At 36.1% G+C, this 24,289-nt stretch overlaps 1 protein-coding gene across 5 annotated transcripts in view; it reads right to left on the bottom strand.

Moving 5' to 3' along the window:
- Positions 1–2,477: 2,477 nt before the first annotated feature.
- ICE2 (interactor of little elongation complex ELL subunit 2) overlaps positions 2,478–24,289 on the bottom strand; it is a 25,936-nt gene continuing 4,124 nt past the window's right edge. For 2 of the 5 annotated variants that reach the window (XM_064157430.1, XM_064157431.1), the window contains exons 3-15: positions 22,971–23,113; positions 21,790–21,909; positions 20,557–20,691; positions 20,091–20,207; positions 18,462–18,621; positions 16,308–16,492; positions 14,883–15,822; positions 14,321–14,499; positions 12,878–13,007; positions 8,842–8,926; positions 8,698–8,748; positions 7,529–7,787; positions 3,624–5,098 (exon numbers count right to left, since the gene is read on the bottom strand). In XM_064157430.1, the coding sequence (XP_064013500.1) occupies positions 4,910–5,098; positions 7,529–7,787; positions 8,698–8,748; positions 8,842–8,926; positions 12,878–13,007; positions 14,321–14,499; positions 14,883–15,822; positions 16,308–16,492; positions 18,462–18,621; positions 20,091–20,207; positions 20,557–20,691; positions 21,790–21,909; positions 22,971–23,113 (2,693 nt within the window). In that variant the 3' untranslated portion in view covers positions 3,624–4,909. Of the gene's footprint in view, positions 5,099–7,528; positions 7,788–8,697; positions 8,749–8,841; positions 8,927–12,877; positions 13,008–14,320; positions 14,500–14,882; positions 15,823–16,307; positions 16,493–18,461; positions 18,622–20,090; positions 20,208–20,556; positions 20,692–21,789; positions 21,910–22,970; positions 23,239–24,289 lie in introns of all 5 variants that reach the window. The other 3 variants (XM_064157433.1, XM_064157429.1, XM_064157428.1) reach the window with 2 other exon arrangements.

Here is a 24,289-nt window from a genome sequence, read left to right as displayed (position 1 = left end):
CTTACATGCTTGAATACAAATTTACTGCTTACTATTAAAAAAACCAGAACAGACTTCAGTGACAGATCTACTGACCCATGAGTTTCTTTTCCTCCAGAGATGACAGTGTCAGTACAAAACTCTCTTGAGGTTTCTTAACCCTAAATGTGCTGATTTGGGATTAAACAAATCAGTATAATCAACCTTATTCTGTGTTCTGTTTAGGTTACCCACAAAGAAGCCAAAGAATTTCAACTGTGAACAGTTGTTAATTCGAAGGTGACTACAAAATTTGTTCAAAACAGCATGTGTGGCTATGCAGTATTTATAACTCTTTTTCATTTTATTGCTCTTGCTGTTAACAAAGAATATCCAGAGAGTTACGTTAGACCACTATCCTCTTGTCAGCTGAAGGAAGAGACCTGCACCGCTGCAGTCCTGGATGTGTTAACTATTTGGTTCTGAAATAAATGTATTTTGACTGCTGAGGTAGCTTTTAACATGGCTACATGACCTGCAGTGCAGAAGCAGCAGGGTTCTGACAGCTATGTCCTGCCTTTTTAAAGGCTGAAATTTAACCTACTTGTTAAATGATTTGCTGAGGTGCTGTGTCTGCCAGGTAGATAATCTTACAAGTGACTTGTTTCAGCAGGATTTTTTTTTTTTGAGCTGCTTGTGTAAAGATTTGGTAGGTGGAGTTTTTAAATATAGTGAAATGTCTATTGCAGTAGGCCCAGCACAGGATGGCACTCATGTTGTTCAGCTCACTACAATATAAACAAATTTTGAAGTTTGCATAGTAAGGTAAGAGCATGAAGCTTTCAAGGTTACGTCATTGCTCCAAATTTGATTTTCAGTTATGAAATGAAGTTCTAAACACATAGATTAATTTCATTCTTATATGTTTTTAAGAATTTCTGAAAAAAATCACTAGGAGAACTGATCTGAGTGAATTTGGCTACAAATTATTTAAACAATCATGGAATGCTTTGGGTTGGAAGGGATATTTAAAGGCCATCTAGCCCAAAGCTTTATGTTCCTCTTTCTACACTGAAAGTATGACAGAAGGCAGAATTGGCATGTGAAGAGCTAAGGAATCTCAGCAATACCAGGTATGCAGCATGATTCCTTTAAAACCACAACACAAACTCACTACAGCAGCAGCTGTGGTACCAGTGAACCTTGTAAGAGGTGAGATTAACAATTAGGGGCAAGACTCCCCATTTGGGAAAACAGTCAAGCTCTCAGGTAGACAGATGGGTCCTTGAGAACATGAACCTAGAAACAGAAATGTTTTAAATTGAGTATAACTGCTCCCAGCAACCAATTCTGTGCCCAGATGTACAGTTTGTCACTTCTTACTTTAGATATCCGTCTGCAGTTTCTGCACTTCAAATCCTCTGTGCTTAAACAGACTGGGATATATTATACAAGAATGTTATCTTTGCAAATATTTAATTAACAAAATTTAAGAATCTCTGAAAAAAATGCAATTTATCAGCAACTAAAAAGACATAAATCTACTTTTAGCATGAAGAAATGTAACTTACCAAGCAATGACAATGCTCCTCAGAAGGACTGTATGCACACCTGTAAGGAAGGTTGCATTTTGTTATGAGAGGACCCAGACAGGAGAGACTAAAAATGCTGCAATTTCTTCTACTAGTAGAACTAAAAGCAGCTTAAGTGGAGGCCAGTGCTAAACACTCAGAAAGACAACCTTTGAACTGATTTTTAAATTATTTTGGAGGAAATATGCTATTTAAAATGCAGAGCAAGCCAAGCAGAAGCAAAAAACAGTACCTCTTCAGATGGTTCAATGTCACTACTTAACTTCACTGCATGGGGTTGGACAGTCACTTGCAGCTCCTGTTTGCCAGCACAGGAATGGCTGTCTGGTTACTCAGTCTCCATTTGCTATGCTACCTTAGAAAACAGAAAAAAAAGTCCCAGTAAATCTATTCCTAACTAATTTTACATAGAGAGTGTCCCTAAGAGGTTTTGCAGTGAAACAGAGAAGTTGAAGAGGCTTAGCCAGCAAGTTTGCGAATGAAAGCAGTTTGTGATTCAGTAATGCATAGTGTTTGAAAGAACTTACTTGATGAAGAAATAAGTTAGATTTCACATCCAAAAACTTGCTATTCATTCACACTAATAGAAAGAACTGATAAAATTCCATGGTTTTGAATGTGTCAATAGTAGCCTCCAAAACTAAACTTCAAACGGCCTGAATATAGCCTGAAGCTATCAATTTAATCTCCAGTGAATGGGAAGAAATAAGACTTTATATCAGTGGAATAATTATGCAGCATGGAAAACCTCAGAGTTCTCAGAGAATGAAGTTTTAGTGAAGAGGATAGTGGCTCAGTAAGCAGTGACTACATTAGTGGATGAACTAGCAGTTGGTTTGATCATGACCAGAACTTCTCAGAGATGGATATTTCATCCAGTATTACTCAGTATTCTTATAAATCATTTGGAGAACATGATGCAGCAACTAATATCCAGCACATTTTATTGCTTTACTGAAATACTTTTAAGCAATTATTTTCAGACGTACTTTGCTGCTTCAAATTTCAGATGTTACAGTTTGAAATAAATGTGCTATCCCTTTTCTTCTTATCAAACTCCTTTAAACAGAACCTTGGTTTATATTTGCATCTAAGATGACTATGCTTTGCTACTCCTGACAAAGATATATAAACAAAATAATACACTTCAGTCTCACTTAATCCAAAAGAGGAACATCACATATAACAGCGGATTAAAAGGCCATCTCATGTGTTGCATACGAACTCCAGATTCCTTACCTAAACAGAGTCCTTAACTAAAGCTTACCAGGTTGGATGAGGTCTTCAGTGACCTGTTTAGTGGGAGGTTGGGGGGGGGGGGGTGGAACTGATCTTTGAAGTCACTTCTAACCTAAACCATTCTATGTACAATACTGTAATTAGTATACTATCATGAGGAATACAATATAGAAGTATACTATTAAGAGGAAGTCTTTTAGGAATGAAGATACACTACTAACATACAAAACTGAATTCCTTATGTGCCTGCAAAAAAACCAAACGCATACAAACCAAAAACTATTCGGAATCCCCACACATAGAGTTTGTTATCTGGCAAAAATGACTCACAGCTAAAATATTCCTATTATGAGAGGCCAATGAGAGGCCACTAAATGGATAGTCAGTACTCTGTAATTCGAAACAACTCTACAGGAATTAAACTTGTCGTTAGCATATTACTCGAGCTAAAGAAAGCAGTGGTGAAAAACACAAACTGATAAATACTATAAATATATCTAAAAGTGGGAATAAAACATCAGAAAATGCTTTCTATTTCACAATTCACTGTTTAAGCCTACTTTAAAAAAATAATTGATTTCAGGATTTTTTAACAGGTATCCCAGTAATTACTTTAAATGTTTTATTTTTACTTCCATGACGTTAAAATGTGACATGCCAAGCCTCAGCAAGCAGAAGAATGCTTGATCTGTGTAGCTGGTGATTTCAAACTAAGGACCAGGAAGAACATCTTTGAACTTGTCAGTTTGTTTGTGTTAGCAGTTTAAACATGCACACAAACAGCTCTCCAGAACTTCAATCACAAAAAAACTTAGCTCAGACATTTTAAAATAGTTGTGTTGTTTAAAAGTCAAAAATAGGAAAGATTTTGTTGGACTCACTGTAGCTTTCAAGAATTCACATGCTCTTCTAAAAACAATACTCTTAAAGGAGAATACAAGCAGAAATCCAAAAAACATGAAACAAAACTGATGATAGAGAATATAATTTTCAAGCCTCCAGTTCAAGGATTGTTTCTGCTAAAGCTCTGTTTGATGGAACACTGAAAGAACAGGATAGCTGTACAGCAGGGAAATCTTCCCTCACAAGCACGCATGCTACTTACAAACATCACAGAACATGTCTGTATACTAACACTCAAAACCACTTTAAATTTTTCCACAGAACTCATGTTCACTAGGAAACAACATGCCATCAAACTGTTGGCCTTTTCACAGACAGTAAATGTTCTCTTTTCTACCTTCACTCTGTCACTGCAGCTCCGATTTTCAATAAAACTGCCAATATACTGCATAGTCTGGTTGGATTTTAGGAATGATGACTAAGGCCTTGATCCTATCATTTGTTCCTCCAGGCCAACATTAGTAGCTCAGGTAAGCACTACTGCCTATCAGTGTGCAATCTGATACGAGACTTAAGACTGTAGCTGCTCAGTAATACAGTACAGAACTGCAATAATATTTTTTGAAGACATGCCAGAAGTCAAACAATTTCTGGAAATCATTTTGGGCAAACATAAAAATATGTATTTTAACTGTTAAGCTGTATTCATAAGACTTCTAGTACAAACTTATCACACATATTATTCAAATAAACACAGGTTTTAATCCCCAAACTTCATCTATCACACCATCCTAAAAAGTGTTTTCATAAGTAGTATAAAAACTGGTAGACACTGTGTGTTAAATTAATTAAATACAAGTTGTACTCCATAAGTGCACTACACAAAGTAAAAGGTAATTGTAAAATATGTCAGAATAAAAATATGTAGTGATTCAGAAGAATTAAGAAGCTCAAAAAGTCTTTTTCCTTGTTATGATCTCAGATATTGCTGTCAACCACTGTTTCATTCTTCAAGCTGGAGTCTTACTACAAAACCCATGAGACCAACAGAAGACGCTGTTCTTTCCTAACCTCAGCAGCAGACACACATTCTTTTTAACTCAGGATGAATTTGAATTATTAACTTGAAATGTGTCCACTGAGGTCAGAAAGAGTTAAAGGCTTATAGAATGTTTCAGCTATGGAGTGACTTCCCCTACCAACTAATTCTGGCCCCTTCAAAATGTGCAAAAACACCTCAGATCTTTCCTTCTTAACACATCATGGCTCAGCTACTCCTACTTCAGTTGTTTTTTGTTGCACTTCGTTTTCCACCTTTTCTTCAACATCCTTTGTTTGTAGTAATTCTTCAACTTCTTTGTTGCCACACCTTCATTTCTAACAGGTTTAGCTGGATTGCTTTTTGTTTCCATAGCTACTGGCTTTCCCTTACAGGGTGTGTCCGATTTTCCTTTGACTTCAGTCATCTGGACAGGTATGGAGAGAGAGAAGCAAACAAACAACTAGAATTAATAATCTTAAATCTGTATTAATACAATCAAACAAACAATAAAAAAAACCCCCAACAAAACCACCCCATAACTATTGCCTATAACTATTGTCAGAGAACTGCCTTCTGCTTTCTTTTTTTCCAGCCAGAATCAGAGGTCACATCTGGACAAGGCAACAGGCACAGCTGGTCTCTGACACCAATGAGATCTAACCAGTCCTGCCTTTCTCTTGCATGTGTGCCTTGACTTCCCTCTGGCAGAAACCAAAGTGCAAAATGAATGAGGAACTGATGCACAACTCTATCCTCACACCAAGTCAAGACATAGCTAAAACATGTAACTGGGCCTAAAAAGCATCCCAGAGTCCACTAAGCTAGAGGTAGTTAGCACATGGCTTTTACACAGATACGTAGATCTATGCTGAAAAAAAATGACTCTTGAAATTCTTCCAGTATTTTACTGCCTCTTGAGAGCATCAAAACTGAGAGTGAGATTCTCAGGAAGTTTCCAAAGCATTATACATTACTTCAATACATTTCCAATGCATCATGCATTACTTCCATCACCAGCATAAATCACCAAGTAGTCTGTGTGCCTAAAAAATTGCTGCAGAATTTCTATTAGATGTTTAATTCTTCTCAAAAGCAATTCTACTCTATTTAAAACAGTAACTCTGGCAATCCCCTCCCCCCCCATGTCAGTGACTTTTAGGCTACATTTTTATTTATCCTAATGACCTCTGGAAGGAAGATTTCATCCAAACACCTAAAACATTTTATTTCTTCAGATTTAGTTGTGCTCTGAAGAAACACAGAATATAAATGTGTAAGGCTGTTTAGTTTCAGTGAAAAGGAGCAAGTCATTCACACACTTTTGTGTTTATGTTCATGATAGAAATTGTTTTCCTAAGTTAAGGTACTCCCATGCCCCTAAAGTATATGTGCCTCTCACAAAACTCCACATCACTCTAATTTTAGAAGCAGGATGGCACGTACACTGCTACAAAAGCTTCACTGTGCAGGGAACAGCATAGCAATGAGGATTTAAGTTCCTGTATGTCAGACAATCCACCTGAATTGCAATTCAAGTTTCCTCAGAGGTGAAGCACTTCAGAGCAACCAGAGATGGGTGATCAACAGCAGCTGGAGCTACCACACTTTAAAGGCAAAAAGAAACCTTATTTTTGCTGTAGAGGGCCACTGTTAAGCCTACATGAGTTTTGTTTAAAATGATAATCAAGGACAGATCCAAGATGCTCCACCCTAGCATCTGAAATCACAGAGGAGTAAATTATGACACGAAAGATTTTGAAGAGTGGTATGAGGGGACTGAGTGAAGTGTTTAAAAATGTCAGCAGATTCATGTTGCTTATATTTCTGCTTGCCATATAAGTATCCCACACCTAGTAATGTAAAAGCTCTTATTTTTTATGTGTATGATTTGCTTATAATTTCTCATTTGCATAAGATTTTGAGGATCAAATATGACAGTTGAGTGTTCATTGCTGTCTCCACAGAGGACACACTGAGCTGGATCCCTCTCTTCTACCTGGCTACTTACTTTCACTAAGCCGGTTTGAATTTAACATCTTAGACTTCCAAGACACGTCAGTTTATCCTAAAACTGGCCAACAAACTGAGATCTGTGAGAATGAGAAGGATAAATGGAGACCAAGGTAGGACTGAAAAAGCAGGAAGACAGATTAAAAGCTCCTTCCTGAAACAGAGGTACATTAACAAAAAGTACCATCATAGTGGTAAAACTAAGACAATCCTTATCAACACAAACATCTGTTTCAGCTGTACTGTAACCCTGTAAACCACAAAGCTGTCAATGAAGCCAAACACTACATTCTTTTTAACCTATAAAAGTATTGGTAGCTCATACTAAAGATGCAAAACATTTTTTAAAGCACTTTGCCACCAAATGGGAAATAAAATATATTTTAATAAACTTCAAACAGAACACTGGAGGTATCAGAGAGAACTGCAGCCAGAGCTCAGTGGATTACACTCTGACAGTAGAATTCCTCTCACCTGATTTTATCCACCTAAAGTTGCAGCAATCACTCTTTACTTCTTCAGTAATTTGAGAGAAAATGACAACTCTACAATCTCAGAGGCTCATCTTGGTGTGCAGATGCATCAGAGCATTCCATTGCCCTCTTAAGTGCACAGTGATCTTAAATATTGTTTTGCCATACTGTAATGCTTAAAACTTGGTAAGCTAAATCTCTTCTGAAGCGTTTTTCAAGGAAAAGCCATTCCTGTTCCTGGTAGTGGATCCAAAACTCTACTCTCTTCTGAAGTTCAAAGATAAGAGATAAACATGCCATCTATATATCCAAGGGACTGAAACATTATTTCAGAACTGCTAATCTGCTTTTCCATCAAGTGTGACACTCACCTTCTGTTTCAACATTGTTTCCTGTGGTGCAGGTGGAAATGTACATGGAACTCTTCCATGATTCATGTGATACGGCAAAGGGAGGCTGGGATCTAGTGGCACCCACGGAACTGAAAGAGTAGCAGGTACAGTAGGCAGATCACAATGAGCTTTATGTAAATTATATGATGCTCTTGTTGTCTTGTCAAGAGAACTCTTGTAGATTGCAACTGATGAATCTCCTGCAGCATGAGTCAACAGGTAAGAGCCTTCCTGCAAACTAAAAAGATAAAGTTCAGAGTGAAAAGTATTTAAATGGTTTTGCTGTTTCACTTGATTGGGGCAGCTACTAGGTTCTTAATGGAAAACCAAAACAGCTTTAATCAGCCCTTGCTTGATTGACTGTGGACAAAAAAGCATTAATTAAATTGCATCAATAAATCCCCACTAATTCATGTGTAAGGTATTAATAAAGTTTTTATTTCTCATCACTGTACAGACTGGCATCATATTGAACAAAGCATTTAAGCATACACTGAAAACCATCCATATTTGTCAAACTAATTCTTTAACCAGCGCCTTACAAAGTATAATGCATATATGGACAGGGACACAAAGAACAGAGGTGCTTTAAAAAGGGTTTCAGGGAAATAAATGTCAACCAATTGTCTGTATCAAAAGTCTCAGCCACAGATCTCAAAGCTACAGAAATTACAAAGTGTGGGAAAACTCTTCTGTAATTCAAATTAATATGCTTCACACAGTGTAACCTGCTTCAGTTAAAGGACACTTGCACAGTGAAGTCCTTGAAGTATTTAAATAAAGGAGGAGGAGCAAGAGAAAGGCATATGCTGTTTTAAGTCAAGCTGAGTAGAAGGGAACAAAAAGTATTATTTCTCAAATTAAGTGAAGTCCAAATTGTAAATATCCTACACACATATTTCAAGTCACTCTTGTGCTCAGAAATGTCCAGACTCCTTTCTTAAGTGACTCGTAAAACCCAAGTTCTTAGTGTATTCTGTAATTCATACAAAACCCATAATCCTAAAAACATTTTGACACAGTACTGCATTATGTTATGCTAGACTTAAAAGAATCTGTAAAGTATTTTATGTATCTGAAGAAAGAAAAATCAAAGAGAAGACAAGCATTCTACAGAAGAAGTAAGATGACAAGAATGGAACACTTACTCAGACACTTTCTTCAAAATGTTATGAAGTATATTTAATGAATTTGCAGGCCTACAAAAAAATGGGAAAAAAAACAGAAGTAGTATCTTGCAAGGCTTCTTAGGGCTTCAAAGTCATTGCTAAAAAAATACTAAAAATACTCACTTAATCAATCCAAGTTTCTCTCTAAAAGTTTCTGCAGAAATCTTTTCTAGCATAATCAGCTTTGATGTAAAAGCATCAATATGTCCTGAAAAACATTCCTTTAATTAATACACTAAAAAGACAACAAATGAAAATAGCATCATTTGCAGACATAATGCATTCTACAAAATATGATGTTCTTTTCCAGCATAGGACAGAGAAAGGTACTTATCAATGTTGCACAGCAGCAGGAAGTAAAATGTATAGCTGCTTCATGTACAGCCACCCATATTTGACTTGTCTTTCTAAATCAGGGAGATGTCTGTGATTCCAGCAAATCCTGCATCTTAGTGATGTCTAGGGTATACCACCCCATTCTGCAAGGACTTAACCATAGAAGTTTCTATCCTCTGAAGTTCTTTTGGCCCTTATCACTATGCTTCCTCACTGGACACACTGTAAGTACTAATCTCTAATAAAAAGTTTACTTCTGAGTTTATTATACTTGGTTTTCTATTCTGGTATGTTACAGAAAGAACTGTGTTACTCAATTGTCTGAGGATTACGTAACTCTTGATCATCTCTTGATTGATCTTTTTCTCTTCCCTCACCTGGAAAGATACAATTTACAGTCCTTACATTTAAAAAGTGTCTGATTGAGAGCACTGGACATTCAGTAAGTTACCCATACAGTAAGTACTTCTTTCAAATCCATTTTCCATTTGCAAATAAATTAATAATGGTCAGGGTAAAAGGTTCCTACTAAACAGTGAAGTTTATCACAACTTTATTTACTGACTGAATCAAATACAAGTATCTTATTTGGGAAATACACCAGAGATTACTCCTTTTGTGGATGCAGGATTTCCTATCTGAGTAGCAAGGGGACTTAAATCAGCAACTGCGCAAAATGCTCTGCTACTGAGTTTGTTTGATTATAGTATCTTGGCTTTGTGCAAACAATCACTTCTTTGTGAACATACAAAGTAAAAAATGCAACTTAATCTCACACCTTGCCCATTCTGCAAGAGGCCACAGCTATGCTTCGGTTTTCCTTCTCATCTCTTAAGCTAGCAGCACTTCTGAGTCACAGTCCTGAGCTATGAGATTCTTCCTCCTTCAGCCACACAGCATGATACAACACTGAAGAACAATGCTAGCCAACTAGGGGGCACTGACCAAGGTCCAAAGAACTTTGTAGTATCCCTGCTCATTTGGCAATACAAAAGACTGTTGAGACAATGAATTAACTTTTTCAAGAGCTAAAAACTCCTAAGCAATTTAATGCTGAGATCTGCCAGATGTTCAAATCTTCTGGTTTAGGGGGTCTTTCATAAATTGATTATTTCCCAGTATGTCTTCTTAACCTGGCATTACGAAAAATCTGCAGTCCCCAGTTTGCCCACCTGACTAAATCACATATTCTGGCAGTATCACAATTTTTCACGTGGTTACATGCTGAGACTTCAAGTCCCTGTTTGTAGCAAATTTATTTTTTTAATAGTGAAGGGAGAGAACCTGCCCTACATATTGTGAGTATTAATTCACTGTGCACAATAGTGACAGCCTACAGTAATTCTGTACTTCTTCACAGCACAAAAAACACCTTTGGACTCTGGAAAGGTGCATTCAAGAGCTGACAAACATCACCGGAATAACCAGCATTTCTCAATCACAGCAATGTTTTCACTCAAGCACATGAAAGAGAGAGTATGTTGGTGGCTCGGTCACTGAAGCCTGCCAGCCTAGGGCTTCATGCCCATTTCACAACTATAGCAGGTATCTACAAAGCAGACACTGAGGAAACGACATATGGGAGGGAGACGCAGCATGCAGCCTGCTTTCTTCTACACCCCTGAAAGCCTCAATAAAATGGGTGTTGGCTACATCAGCTCTCTGCCAACTTTTGCCCAAGACATATGTAAAGTATCCTGTAACTGATGGGACATTAGATAGATATACACTTCTTCAGCTTGTTCTCTTCATACACAGACTGGACCTCTCTATGTTTTTGGTATTTCCTCACATTGCTTGTGACTCTGGATACGTTATGAAAATGTTAACAACATTTTCTAAAGGGGGCTAAATTTCAGTGTAATTCAGCATGCTGTTCTGCTTGTTAGAAAACAAACAAACAAACAGAAATACTTCAGTATGTACAGTAAGATATAATTTGAAATGGAGTTCTGTGTGCATAGTCATCTCTTTATGAGGATTTTTTTGCAGGCAGGAACCACAGCAAACATTGCTTTTAAAATTAGAAATATAATTTCTATTAAATATAGACAGTAAACATAGAAGAAACTGGCAAAGCTATTACCTCAAATCCATTAGATTTCACGCAAACATTCTAATTCTACACGAGGATGTAAAGTCGTATATAAAAATTAGGAGAAAACTCAGCATCTCTGAGATGAGCTGCCAACATCAAAGGTGTAATCCAATGCACAAATGGAAAGGTTAGGCAACCACACTGCAACTGCTGCCATAACAACCATAAAAACACAGAGAATTTGTTCTACCACAAGAGAGTGAGGCAGTCCCCACTGCAGAACATTAATTCACCATACAAACAGGATTGCACTCACTCCATAGCGAGTGCCAAACATATTCTGAAGTGCATTTTGCTTAACCCTTTTGTTGCTGATTTTCCTTTTTAAGACCTTATTAATCACAAGATAATTGGTATCAGAAAGCTCTCAATAATAAAAAAGGGTTGTTAAAATAATATGGCCACATACTCCATATGCATCTTTTTCACTTCTAACTTTTCTGACATTTAAAATGCCATTGTATGAAAACACAGCACACAGGACACTTTAGTGAAACTTTCCTTGACAACTGCATTCCTTGTGTGCTTGTGAGTTTGGATAAATGGCCTTTACAAGTAAGGTATCTTTCTGCTAACATTTCCATGCTTTTTATCCCTGTCTTACTCTCTTTTTCTCTGCATTACATTCGTCACCTCTTTTAAACGAGATCTGTAGTTTCCTGCTTCACTGTGACTGAATGTATGTTACTAATTACTAGACTCTACTACATTATCTCCTGTTTCCATCATCTTCTGCATGATACAGGACAAGGAGTATCAAAGACTATTCCTTTGACAGGGATGTTTCAAGTCATATCGCATGTTGGAAAATTGTCACGGATTAGTTAGATATGGACAATGGAAAGCATGGAAAATGTACTTAAGTAAGATGATGTAGTGCTTAGAACTCCTGAGGAATATACCAGCTACAGAAAAAAAATTTCAATTAACTTGTGTTATGCATTTTCCTTATGTTAAATAACTGCACTTCTATAAAGTCAGAACATTATTTCCAGTACCTTAGAAATGAGACACATGTACACTGTTTTCAAAGTATGCAATTTTTCTTATTTCTAAACAACAGAACTTGGTTTAGCCCTACCTTGTTTGGTTTTCCTCATTCTCTTGTATTTCATTTGTCTATGTATTATCAGTGTAGAAATATGAGGAACATTTCCTATTCTCATAGTAAGCAATATCTGATTTATCTCTGAGACTTCAAGCTCAAAGGTGAATGAATCAGTATCTTGTTCCTGATCCTCTGTTCATCTTATATTTTGGTATGTAATAATATATTAATTTAAAATGATTCCACAAAATGCTAAGATAAATTTATAGCTCACATTTAATCAAGAAATGTTTTTTACCATGCCTGTGATAATACATGTGGTATTACACCACCAAGAACCCAAAAGAAAAAGCACTTTAAGTCATTACAATTAATACCTTCAGAGAGCTAAATGTGCACTTATAGATACATTTTTGTTTGAAAGGCAAATAAATGCAGCTCTTGAATAGCATCCAGTAATATCTTCATCTAAAACCTAAGCTGAAATATCCCCATTTGGAATGCAACAGATTTTTTAGACAGAAGTACTTTTTTAAATAAAAAGTAAAATTCCAAAGTTAAAAGTAAGGGCACGAGAAATAGGCTTTTAATAAATATTTATCTTCTGTTATTCTAGGTATATTCAAACACATGTGATCCTTATGCAAAAAAAACCCAAAAAAACCAAGTGAACTTACCAACATAAAATATGGATTCAGAATGCAACAAACTCTCTGTCCATAACTGACAGACTTCGCTTTCAGTAAGAGCTTCAACACCGTAATAGACCTGGTATTCTAATTTTGGCAACAGGAATATTGGAATGTGCTATAAAAGAAAAAAAATAAAATAATCAGCACTCACTATTCAAAAAATGCCCACAACTGGACTGCATTTTTCACTTGATAATAACCATAGCCTTCCAGCAGCAGCGAAGAAAGAAAAAGATGTCACAGGTTCTCTCTGCATTTTCACATTCAGTAAAGGCCCCACGACAAGCTCTGGGCAGCGCCTTCTACAGAGAGCAAATTCAGGCCTTGCAGGCAACTAAACTGAAGTTCCTATTTCTGTGCTCTACTGCCCTCTGCGGGAATTAAAGAAAAAAATACGTCTTTTTTTTTGCTTATTATTACTGGAAGCCTGCCATTTATTTCCCTTGTTGGAATCTCACTTGAAATCAGAATCTAATGTCTGGATTTCCAGTTAAAATCAGAGGCTAACCTTTGCGTGCGGCCACTGACAGAGAAATTAAAAGCCTCTTCTCGCCGATGAATCAGTTTACATTTCAGCAAGAATTAAGGAAAAAAATAACCATCAGTGCTCAGTTTCTGATTAACAGACTAAGCATTTATTCACAGGTATAAGCAGTGGATCAATAACAAAGACTCAGTATTCCTCCAAAATAAGGTTCTGAGCATTGAGTTTTGGCAAGTAATCAAAGTTACAAAGACTTGTTTTCACTTCAATGAAGCATACACACCTCACAAAATGCCTGTGTACCATAACTCTGATTTTCTGGGGAGGGAGATTCTATATAAAAATAATTACTGAGAATTCCAGAATAAGCTGTCTTTCTTCTAATGTTAAAAGGAGTATCTGGACTACACATGCATTTAAAGCATTTTATTTCTTAAGACAAATAATTTGCTAACATGTATACCATACACTTCTCAAGCAGAACAAATAAGATCTCTTTCTTTCTTTAAATGTTTCCTCTGTTGTTCATTCTATCTCCCATTTCTCTGCTTAACTAGGCATAACAGAACAGTTGAATACTGCTTGAAAGTATTTGCAATCATGAACATTCTCAAAGCCTTGGGCCAAAAACATAATTACTGCATTAACTTTTAAGAACAGTTCAAAATGACATTAGTTTACATGACTCCAATTACCTATGCATATTACTGTAATGTAGCTGCAGTAAAAAAATGAAGAATCACACTTGCTTATCACCTAATCAAATAGGTTTAAAGAAATGACAAGTTATTCTTCCCTCTCTTGGAGAAGACACATACTGTAGAGTGTGTGCTAGTTGGCTGAGCAAAACCCCAAATGCCATGCAAAACTGAGAATCCTAGAGGTGCAAGTTGAGCATAACTGTTTGAAAAACAAAAGGAAAAAGCTAATAGCAAAATCTGTACCTTGGAGGGTTTTTTCTTTTTATTTTTTTGTGGCAATGACTTCACTTTTTGCACACTACAACGCACAAGTAACAAGAGGTCATTCAGACTGAATAGCTTATAGACAAGGTTGCCATCGTGAGGTGCTTTATACTCTGAAGGGTCTTCTTCAAGCATCTGAAGTTCATTTGACAGCTTTCCTGTTGAAAATATAGCAAGCAGAAAATTACAAGTTTGTATAGTCTTGATCATTAACTAATTAGCTTTATGATCCTGCAACAGGTTCATTTTTTATTTTCTCATTTTTAATTGGATCTAGCTAATTTCCTCAGATTTTGGGGTGAAAAAACTGTCTCATTAGGCACAAATCACTTATTTATTAAAAAAAAATACAGACAAAGACATTAATTCTCATATACAGACTGGATTAAAAAAAAAAAATATCAAAAAGTCACATCTTTGAATAAACATAACAGAGGTACTATCAGGATACTCTTCAGATGAAGGAGTTAAAATGTTTTTCTGCTAAATTTTACCCAAAGTTCATAATTTTACTCCTTATGCAATCAGCAGAACTACTTACTCTTCGGCACTCCCTGAAAAAGCGAAGTCCAGGTATTTCTAGATGAACTGTTGAGATTTGAGGCAGGGGCTGGCAGAGTTTCTGTGCTGGAGGTCATCAATGGTTTTCGAGACTGAGATGTAGCATTAGAACTATTGCAGCTCACCACTGGCTGCTCGTGGGCTTTTGGGGAGGGTGACTTAAGAAGTTCCTTTTGCATTTTTAAAATCTGTCCAACAGGATCAAACTGTTTGGACAACTTTCTTTTGGGCTTTCTGGAGGCATTTTTGCCCTGATCCATGACATCTGAGCAATCTGTCATACCTGATAATGTATTCTGGGTGGGGGAAGGCGATTTGGCAGTCTCTGCCGGAGTATGAGGAACAGTGTGTGGTACAGGTGTTTTGCAACAACCAGTGCTTTCAAATTCTGTATCAATTATCAAACGCTCTTCATCCGTGTCACTATTGCATAAAGACATGCAAGTCCCACTGTTTTGTGCAGGCTCCTTTTTGTCACTAGCAACATTAGATAGAGTATTTAATTTTGTCTCACTGGCCAGTACTTTTTCAGTCATTACATGCTGTGCTTTGTTCAGTCCTACCTCCTCTGAACTAAAACTTTCATGAGATGAGATTTCTTCAGAGTTGATGCACAGAATGCTATCTAATGATGAAAGCTGCATAGTGGCACATGCTGAAGTTCTTTGCTCAGAAATGGTGTTTTTTCCTTCTTCATCATAGCTGTTTAGGGTAGATGTATTTTTTTTCCCTGTTTTCAGGCCACATGAGAGAACTTTAGCAGTGTTACTAGCTGTAGGAAAAGTACTTTCTGTTTTAGAAGTTCTTGAGAGTTTGACAGTTGCTCCAAAAGTTTCCAGTTCTGTAACATCATCATCAAAGTCCACATCCATGTCATCTGGAAGAGGAATCTTCCTGTGCTGGTACGTATCAGAAGACATCTAAACACAGGGAGGAAAAAACAGTAATATGAAAATAATAGAAATAAAACAACTCAAGTAATAGAATGTGTAAATCACAGAAAAGACACTGTCAAATTGAAGGAAAACATGAAAAATGTTTTGCTATCCATATTTCGACTGTTGGGAAAGTTGCATTTAGTGTTGTAATTGAAATAAAACAGTTTGCTATGTTTAACACAGGGTATCTCAAGTCCTCGGAGCTGGTGAAGAAATGAAGTCCATACAACTATCCTTGCTTAGATAAACAATGAGAATACATTCTATTGAAGTGAACATTAAAGCTGAGATGCCAGTGTAATAAAAATGTTTAAAGAAAACAGCAATTCTGAAACACGGGGTCCATAACTCAGCAGTAGAAAACAGGAAATCTAAATTTTCCTTGATTGTCATAGAATGAGTAACTTAGGAATCATAACATAGGGGTTTGGTGGTGTTTGTTTTTAAGAAGAGTTGAGGTTACATACATCCCACTGAAACAAGTTGTCCTCAGCTGGTTTGTCCATCGATACATGAGAAATTGAAACATAAGATGTTTTGGTTGCTAGGAAGTCCATCGGAATTTCATGGAAGATTTGGTTCCTCTCTCTTACTGTCATTTCCTTTCTCAGCAGAGGTGAATCGACATAAACCACTTTAGCTGGTTCTCTACCTTTTCAAGAACAGAAAGAGACTTGAGTACATATGAAGTGAAAGGAAAAAAGATTGCTGCATAATTCAAGTAAGAAATCTTACAACTTCCAATTATGATCAAATCCACTCTATATTTACACTAGAAGAACTGAAAATAATTCTCTTTCAGTAACAACAAGAAATAAAAGTCTGTCCAGATACAGTGTGAATTACTAGGATCCTGCAGCAGCAGTACACAATGTATTAACAGTTGACCATATTTTAAATGCAGATCTAAATAGAAAGATAAGAATTTACAATTTGTCATTCCTTATACTGCATTATGTCATCAGATGTATTCTGTTTTCCACAAAGATCTTTATTCTGCCTTTGAAGAACCTAAAAAAAGGTCTCATAGCCCAAAAGCAATGGCTGCAATTCATAGTTCTTAGCAGTCATTATGCCCAGGTTCTACTGCCCTACTCTTTTGTTTACACCTTAACCCACTTATGTATGAATCATTCATAGATTCAGCCAAAAATAAGTGTGATGTCCTACCCAATGTTACACAGAAAGTCAAAGCACATGGTGAACAAACTACCACTGTTTTAGGGGGAAAAATGTTAAATTAACGCAAGAGGTGGGTAATAGGGAAGATAAAAAAGGAAGGAGAGGAGAAACCCTTCAAGAAACAGTACATATTGCTAACATATTCTGAATGCTCTTTAGGTGTTAACTTTGGATTTAAACAATAAGTTTTAAAACTCCAAAGCTGACATAAAAGAAGTCAGGCCTATATTTACAAATAACACATACTCATGCAAAAAACTACAGAATTTCTAAGATTTGCAGATACTTAACAACTCCTTTACTACTACCCACAAGTCTGCTATAATAGTTTGCATGAAATACACACAACATTGATGTTTCAAGACAACCATTATACTCACCACGACACACCTCCTAGTGTACTATAAAGAAAGGCAGCAAAATTGGAATTTAGCTATTCCAATGAAATCTGAGTATGTAATCTCTATTCAGATTACTAATGGGAGTACTGGACAACTGAAGTATAGCATTCAGATGAGTGAATCAGCATATACAAAAGCATTTATTGTAATGGAGAAGAGTGATCTCTATGACATTCATTATTCTATGATGCAGATAGGTCTTTTTAATTCCAGAATATGTGTGTACACTTTGTCTTTTTCATAAAACTTCAGAATCCCCCTTTTTTAGCTTATTTGACAATTCTAACAGGTTCATGCAGTGGTGTTCTTCCCAAGAAGCAGAGCTTACAGTTTTGAAAAAGCAAAAGGGCATTTAACTGACATGGTTTTTATATCCCCCCCCCCAAGTGGAAAATCGCTGTTATGTCCAAATTCAATGTTAATGGTGATACCTCTAGAGGTTGTTACTATTCTGAGTAACAAGGTGGAACAAGGCGTAGGAAACTATGAAATGACCTTGCTATCAGCTCTCCTCCTTTAAAAGAGGACCAACTATAGCAATGGATTTTTTTAGGTTCACTTTTAGCAACAACTTGGATTAAACAAACATCTTTCTTTATAACACCAAGGTCTGAATTCTTAACAGATGACAGCTGAAAACTATTTGCTTCAGATTTTTGTCCTTTAAGATATGTGAACTAAATAAGTAAAGTTTTTATTACTTCCTTTGATTCTTTAAATTAAAAACATGTAAGTACTTAGAATAAACTATTTTTTATAGCTGCAATCCAGAGTACTGCTTCTTCAGAAAAGGTAAAAAATCCCCTGAGCTTATAATTACAACTATGATTTTCATTAACCTTAGCTTCTTTCTTTTTTAACTAAACCCAAAGTTAAATCATTCTATTATTGTGTGAGCTAAATCAGACTACATTCCTACAGTTGGCTTTACTGGATTTTCTAATTTCCTGCTCTTCAGTCAGATCACAAAGGCTTATGAGGCTATATAAGGGTTTTGAAGGACAAAAAAGTAATTCTTATAACAAAAACATACCATACCTGAAACAGGGATCTTTTTTATGCAAACTGGGATTTCCCATTGCTCCTTGTAGTTTAGTCCATGATTGTTCAGCAAAGTAAATAATGACTGATTACTTAAAACAACTTGAGGACCATATTTCAAAGCAAGCTTTTCTGCATTTGAATCGGAACTAATATCCTAAACAGAATAAAAAGTAAATTTTGAATGTTATTTTTTTAAATACAAAGCTGAATTTAAATTCGTAGGAAAAACTCCAAATCCCAACAAACATGGATTATTATGCCAATTCCTGCTCCATCAAAGAACAAATGCCACTGCATCACCAGGCTTCAGAATCAAACAAAGCAGAAGGTTCTCCTGAAGGGTTTTGGTTTAATAATATGCACCTGCCTTGTTATATGAGAAAGCATATATTCTTAACTTGTATCTTTCATCCATTCCTGTTAATTAGTATTACCAGACTGAATAGGAATTTGGATGATTGTGAAATATGGGAATGCACTGCAGAAGAAGAAAAAAAACAAACACCCACCCAAACAGATTCACTCAAAAATATTACAGATCTTACAAGTTAAAGCAGCACAACAAAAACATCTAACATTAAAGTATCATTGTAACTGCACAGCTGTTTGAATACAGATTACATATGACGAATCTTAAAAGAAATGTAAAAAACTAAAGAATACAAATTCAGAATCATTACAATTGCAGGTCTTGATGAAGAGAGAAGGTTGGCAATGCTCATTACGTGGGATGAGAACATGAAGGACAAAGAAGATAACAGAAGCCCAGAAGCACCAAGGATCATGAGAGAGAAATAAGATAAATCTAGCTATGTTCTTTTTTCTGCCGCTTGAGACAGCATCAGAAATAGTCTCTGCTTATAGCTGTAACATCTCTTGGGGCACATTATCATTCTCCTGTGTCACCTGTGCTACTTTCTTAAGCAAAAGTGTCTTTGCAATCACAATGCCTGCGTTCGAAGTTTGGGTTTTGGCACATGAACAAATACCTTAAATTACTGGATAACAAATTAAATAAACAGGCACAAAACCTAATTTCTCAGAATCAAACACTCACTTTTCTCTGTGGAAGAACACAAACTGAAACATCAGAAATTTCACAGTAAAGTGGAATGGAATCTAAGTATTGTTCAACTCCTAACTGGAATTTAGTTGTTTAGTAAAAGAAATGTCCAGAGCAAGCTAATCTAATTGACTTCTCAGAAAACCTGCCAGTCTAAAGTATTTTTTCTTACCCTCAGGACTTCCTTCTTAAATCAGAAGCCTTTATATCTGCAGGCATTCACATGCATGTATATGCACAGAGGCCAATTTAAAAACCACAAAGTCTGAAAGAAACAACACTCAAATAAAAAGTTCTACTTAGTTTTGACAGACAGCATGTTCCAATTTAAGGACCTCTCTAAGGTTTCAGTGAGGGAACAGAAGAAGCCTCTTCAAGAGACACTAGGTCACTATAAATGAAACACTACACAAACATATATACAATATATGCTCCTATGCTACATGATGTGCAAGATTAGGGAAAAAAAAAAGAAAAATGAAACAATGCTACCACATGAAAAGGACCAAATTGCTCTTCTCTACAAAGTAGGCTTTAAAAATCACAAAAAAATTACTCACATCGTGCATAACAGCAGCTTTTTTTTCTGGAGTTATCACAGATGTAACAGTTTGATAGTCTGTGGGCAGTTGAACAGGCATGGCAGGGAAATCTGTTCTACCACGTCTTGCTGTACCCTTGAAGAAGCCAAACAGTATCAGAAAATAGCTTTAGCTGAAATCATGCTGACCCAACTTTGCACTTCTTATAACGAAAAATACTAAGAAATTATGCAGGTGGACTATGAAGGCAGTGTTATATTACCAAAGTACGCTATGACGGTAACATTTTTACTGCAAGCACACAGTGAAGGGTGTTAACAGCCTTCCTACCAAAACAAATTAATTATTGTTTTCATTAATAATTCTATTAATTATAACACCTAACTGAACAATACTTGTAAAAAGCCTGAATCCTTGCCTAAGACAATACAGATATAACTCTGCTTATTTGAAAATAACACCAAAACAATACACAAGATAGTACCATTACGAGAAGATTTTTTTCCAGCTTAAAGGTCAGCTGTGTATGAAACTTTCCTCCCATGATACTCATGATCTCCTGAAGTGTGTAAAACTCAGGATACTTCTGCACATATCCAATGCAAGCACATAATAATTCCTAATAGAAAAGGAAAAGATAGTTTATTCATTTGTATCTTTTGTAAGAATTTAATTCAATAACATTTTTTCTGCAAGTAAGTTGCATTTGCATATACCTTGTCTATGCTTAGCTCAATTATAGCAGTTGCTCTATCATCTGATGATCTCTCCCCAGCAAAAGAGAGGACTGGGAAGACCCAGTTAAATGAAAATTGATTTAATGAAATATCCAACCTGATACTAATGCCAATACAAATTATACAGAGCTACATTCAGCTTCATTTTTTTTTTTTAAGTTAAAGGTTTTTTTGTTCAATATGTGTGAGAAGAAATTTATTTTGGGCATGAAAAAGCATGTAATATAAAGTATTACGGTGAAACAGAAGCAATCCTTCTGAATTACACTCTAGTAAACACATTTATTTTTCTGTTTTATTCTATGAAAGAAAGTGATGTGGCACTTCAGAAAAGACTGAAATTTTTACAGAAAGTATAGAAGTAGGGCATTTCAAGTCAGGCAAGACATTACACAGGAAACGAGCAAGAGCAGTCAACCCACTGATGGGAGTTTAATGAACCTCTATCTGGAGTTCTTTTCCTGAAATGTGCTATTAAACCAAGAACAATAGATCAAGTTGCATTCGTGTTTGATTTTAGAATCCTCAAAGTGAATATTTAACACAGCATGAACTTGCAGATAACTAAGATTAAAGCTTGAGCAACCTCTGATTAAAGTGACTTTCTAACACGCTATTGTGGAGCAAAGCTTAACATTCTGTCCATTAGTGTATTAATGCTTATTAATGTCAATGCACATTTAAAATGCATTTTCTCCCTTCCTAAAGATAGAAGGATCATTTACTTAATTGATGAGGAAATCTATATACAATACTATATTCAGTAACTTCACTTACATGTTATCGACTACAGCAAATTGAGAGCCAAGCTATGCTGCACAACAAAGAGGAAGGGGAGACTTCTCATGTCTCATCCCAACATGGAATCAGCAGAAGTTCAGGGAACTTCAGATCCCATGAGTAGTGCCTACGTATCTCCATCATGATTTCAGTATTATTATCTGAGAAAAGAAGGAATTAAACACTTGGTTGGTAATTACCTCAGTGTAACGTAGTGCATCCTCAGAGATGGCATCATAATCATGGGCACAGATTTTAGCAGCATTTTGGGCAAATTTCATGAATTCTGCAATTTCCTTGTTTACTACTTCTTTCATTTGCTGAGGGAAAAGTAAGAAAGAATGGAACCCTGGAAGAGTGGCTGGTAACCAACAAAATCTCCAGAGACATAGTACAGGTGATGGTATAAAGGAGGGCCCAGATTCCACTTGCTGCTCAATTTGGCAAGTCTTTGCATATGTTCAGAGTTTCACTTAATTTAAAAAAGTACCTTTTGCAAGCACCATTCCCTTAAAAAAAAACAACCCAAATCCCCAAATACACACACCTGCAACAAACAGCAAGATTTCCCTGATTGTACTCTGGTGGTTTGTAAAAACAAAGGTTACATGACATTGTTGAGGCAAGCTTACATTACAGAGCCACAAAGACATCTAGGCTCTAACTTCACAAGCAATTAAATTTTAAGTAACAACAACACAGTAGGTGCTGATTTGCTTGGGAACAACACACACATTCTTACAGCATAAAATAAAGGAACTGGCATTAACAAGGAAGAATGGGAAACCAAACGCACTGTTTCAAAAACATCTGCTGATTAATCACACTATATAAGTTTCAACTTCAAATGACACTTTCAAACAATGTGAGACGCAGACTTTTGCTATTTAACCAACATTGCTAGGACTAAGCAGCTAGTGTGAAGCACAGAAGGTCAACACACAGGCCTCTCACATGCTAACGGATAAAGTTCCCATAAAGGGTGCTGCCATCTCCTAACATTATACAGGACTGCTATGCCATTATGAAATGCTAAAAATCACTATAAGATCAACTCTTAACTTCCCTCTCATTAAAAAATGCAGGTCTTTGGAGGTAGGTGTATATCTGTTCAAGTACCAAAGATTTACACTTAGTGTCAGTTGCTTAGACTACTATCAAAAACTAAAACTTGACAAAAATCCCAACCACTTTCAATGAAATAACCAAATACACTTTCAGTTCATATTCAAAACATTATCCTGAATACTTTAAACCTTTACCATGCATAAGGCTATGTTAAAAGGAAATCACGATAGTTTTACTACATTTTCCTTAACTCTTTGTAACAAAAAAATTGTATGACTCCCCTGATGTTATATGTACTCACATGCACACTTACCAGATATGTAAATAATTCTCTTTGATTTGCTGCATTAACTTGAAAATGGCTTCCTTTCTTTGAGAACTTAGTCATCAGATGTAAATATGTTTCCTGCTCCTTCTTAGTCAGACAAGAGGTAAATGGATAGGGGACTCTAGGTTCTGGAAAAGGATGATCATCAGTTGTGCTTTTGGCTCCCACCTCATCTAGATCTGAAGCTTGCATGCCACAATTCTGTCTGTTTTCTGAAGAGTTTGCCAATACCTCTGCATTTTTCTTTGCCTCTCTGAAAGAAAAATACCAAGTGAAAAGAACCTACATTTCCCACATAAATACTACTACTTGTCAGAATTATTAAAGGCAGTCCTGCAAGACTGAACTCCAAATCTACCAAAAAGCAAAGCAAGTGGGAAATTGTCCTATTCCAATTCCTGGCCTATGTCACAGAAATTTTCTTATTCTAAAACTTCACCTTTAATACAACCAGCAGGTTTGCCACTGGTTTAAAAATACAAAGAAAACAAAATTGCTGCTGTTTAGTTGGTGGTTTATGTATCTATCTGTATACTCAATATTCAGGTGACCCTCTAAATATGAAACACTGATTCTTTGTTCTGGAAATTATTATTAATGAAAAGAAGGCTGGTGTTCAGAAGCTGACTAATGAGTTAGATCTGAGTGCAAAGTAAAGGAGAAAGGCTTAACTAGAAAAGCCTTTCTCTCACTATAAAACAAATAAACTAAAACTACTTAATTGTAACAATAGAAATTCCAGGTTTCAATGAAAGAATCCTGAAAACAGTACATTAATCAAGAGTTTCCGTCTCTAAACAATGGTGAAATCAGTTGCCAAAAAGCAGGCTTACTTGGGCAACGGGTGTAGCTACCATAACAACAACAAAGAAAAAAAAAACATTATAAAACTGGTTCTTAAAATAATTCCAGTTGTTGGAGGCCATGAAGGCCATCTTAGCCATGCTGTTTAAAACAAACATTCTTAAGAGAGAACAAATCTAAGATTAGCAAAATGAACATTAACTGCTGATCTTGGAAAAAAACATATTTTTAAGATACGATTTCAGCAGTAAAAAACATCTCAAGTGTTATTCAGACCCAGCAGTATCACGTCCATAGTTCTTAATAATACTTCACAGCTGTCTCTCTGAATATGAGAATGTGTCCATCCTCACAGCACAAACTGGCAAATTTAATTAAGCTGCAGCAGCCACAAGATGCTGACTCAGATATGCCAATGTAGGAACATCAAGAAATTCTAGCAGCTTAAACTGGCTATATTCAGCACTGAATGAAATGGCAGCACATCAAGATCATTTCAG

The sequence above is a fragment of the Pogoniulus pusillus genome, chromosome 17 (assembly GCF_015220805.1).
Source record: "Pogoniulus pusillus isolate bPogPus1 chromosome 17, bPogPus1.pri, whole genome shotgun sequence".
NCBI classification, from domain to species: Eukaryota; Metazoa; Chordata; class Aves; order Piciformes; family Lybiidae; genus Pogoniulus; species Pogoniulus pusillus.
This window is presented reverse-complemented; position numbering and strand designations above follow the sequence as displayed.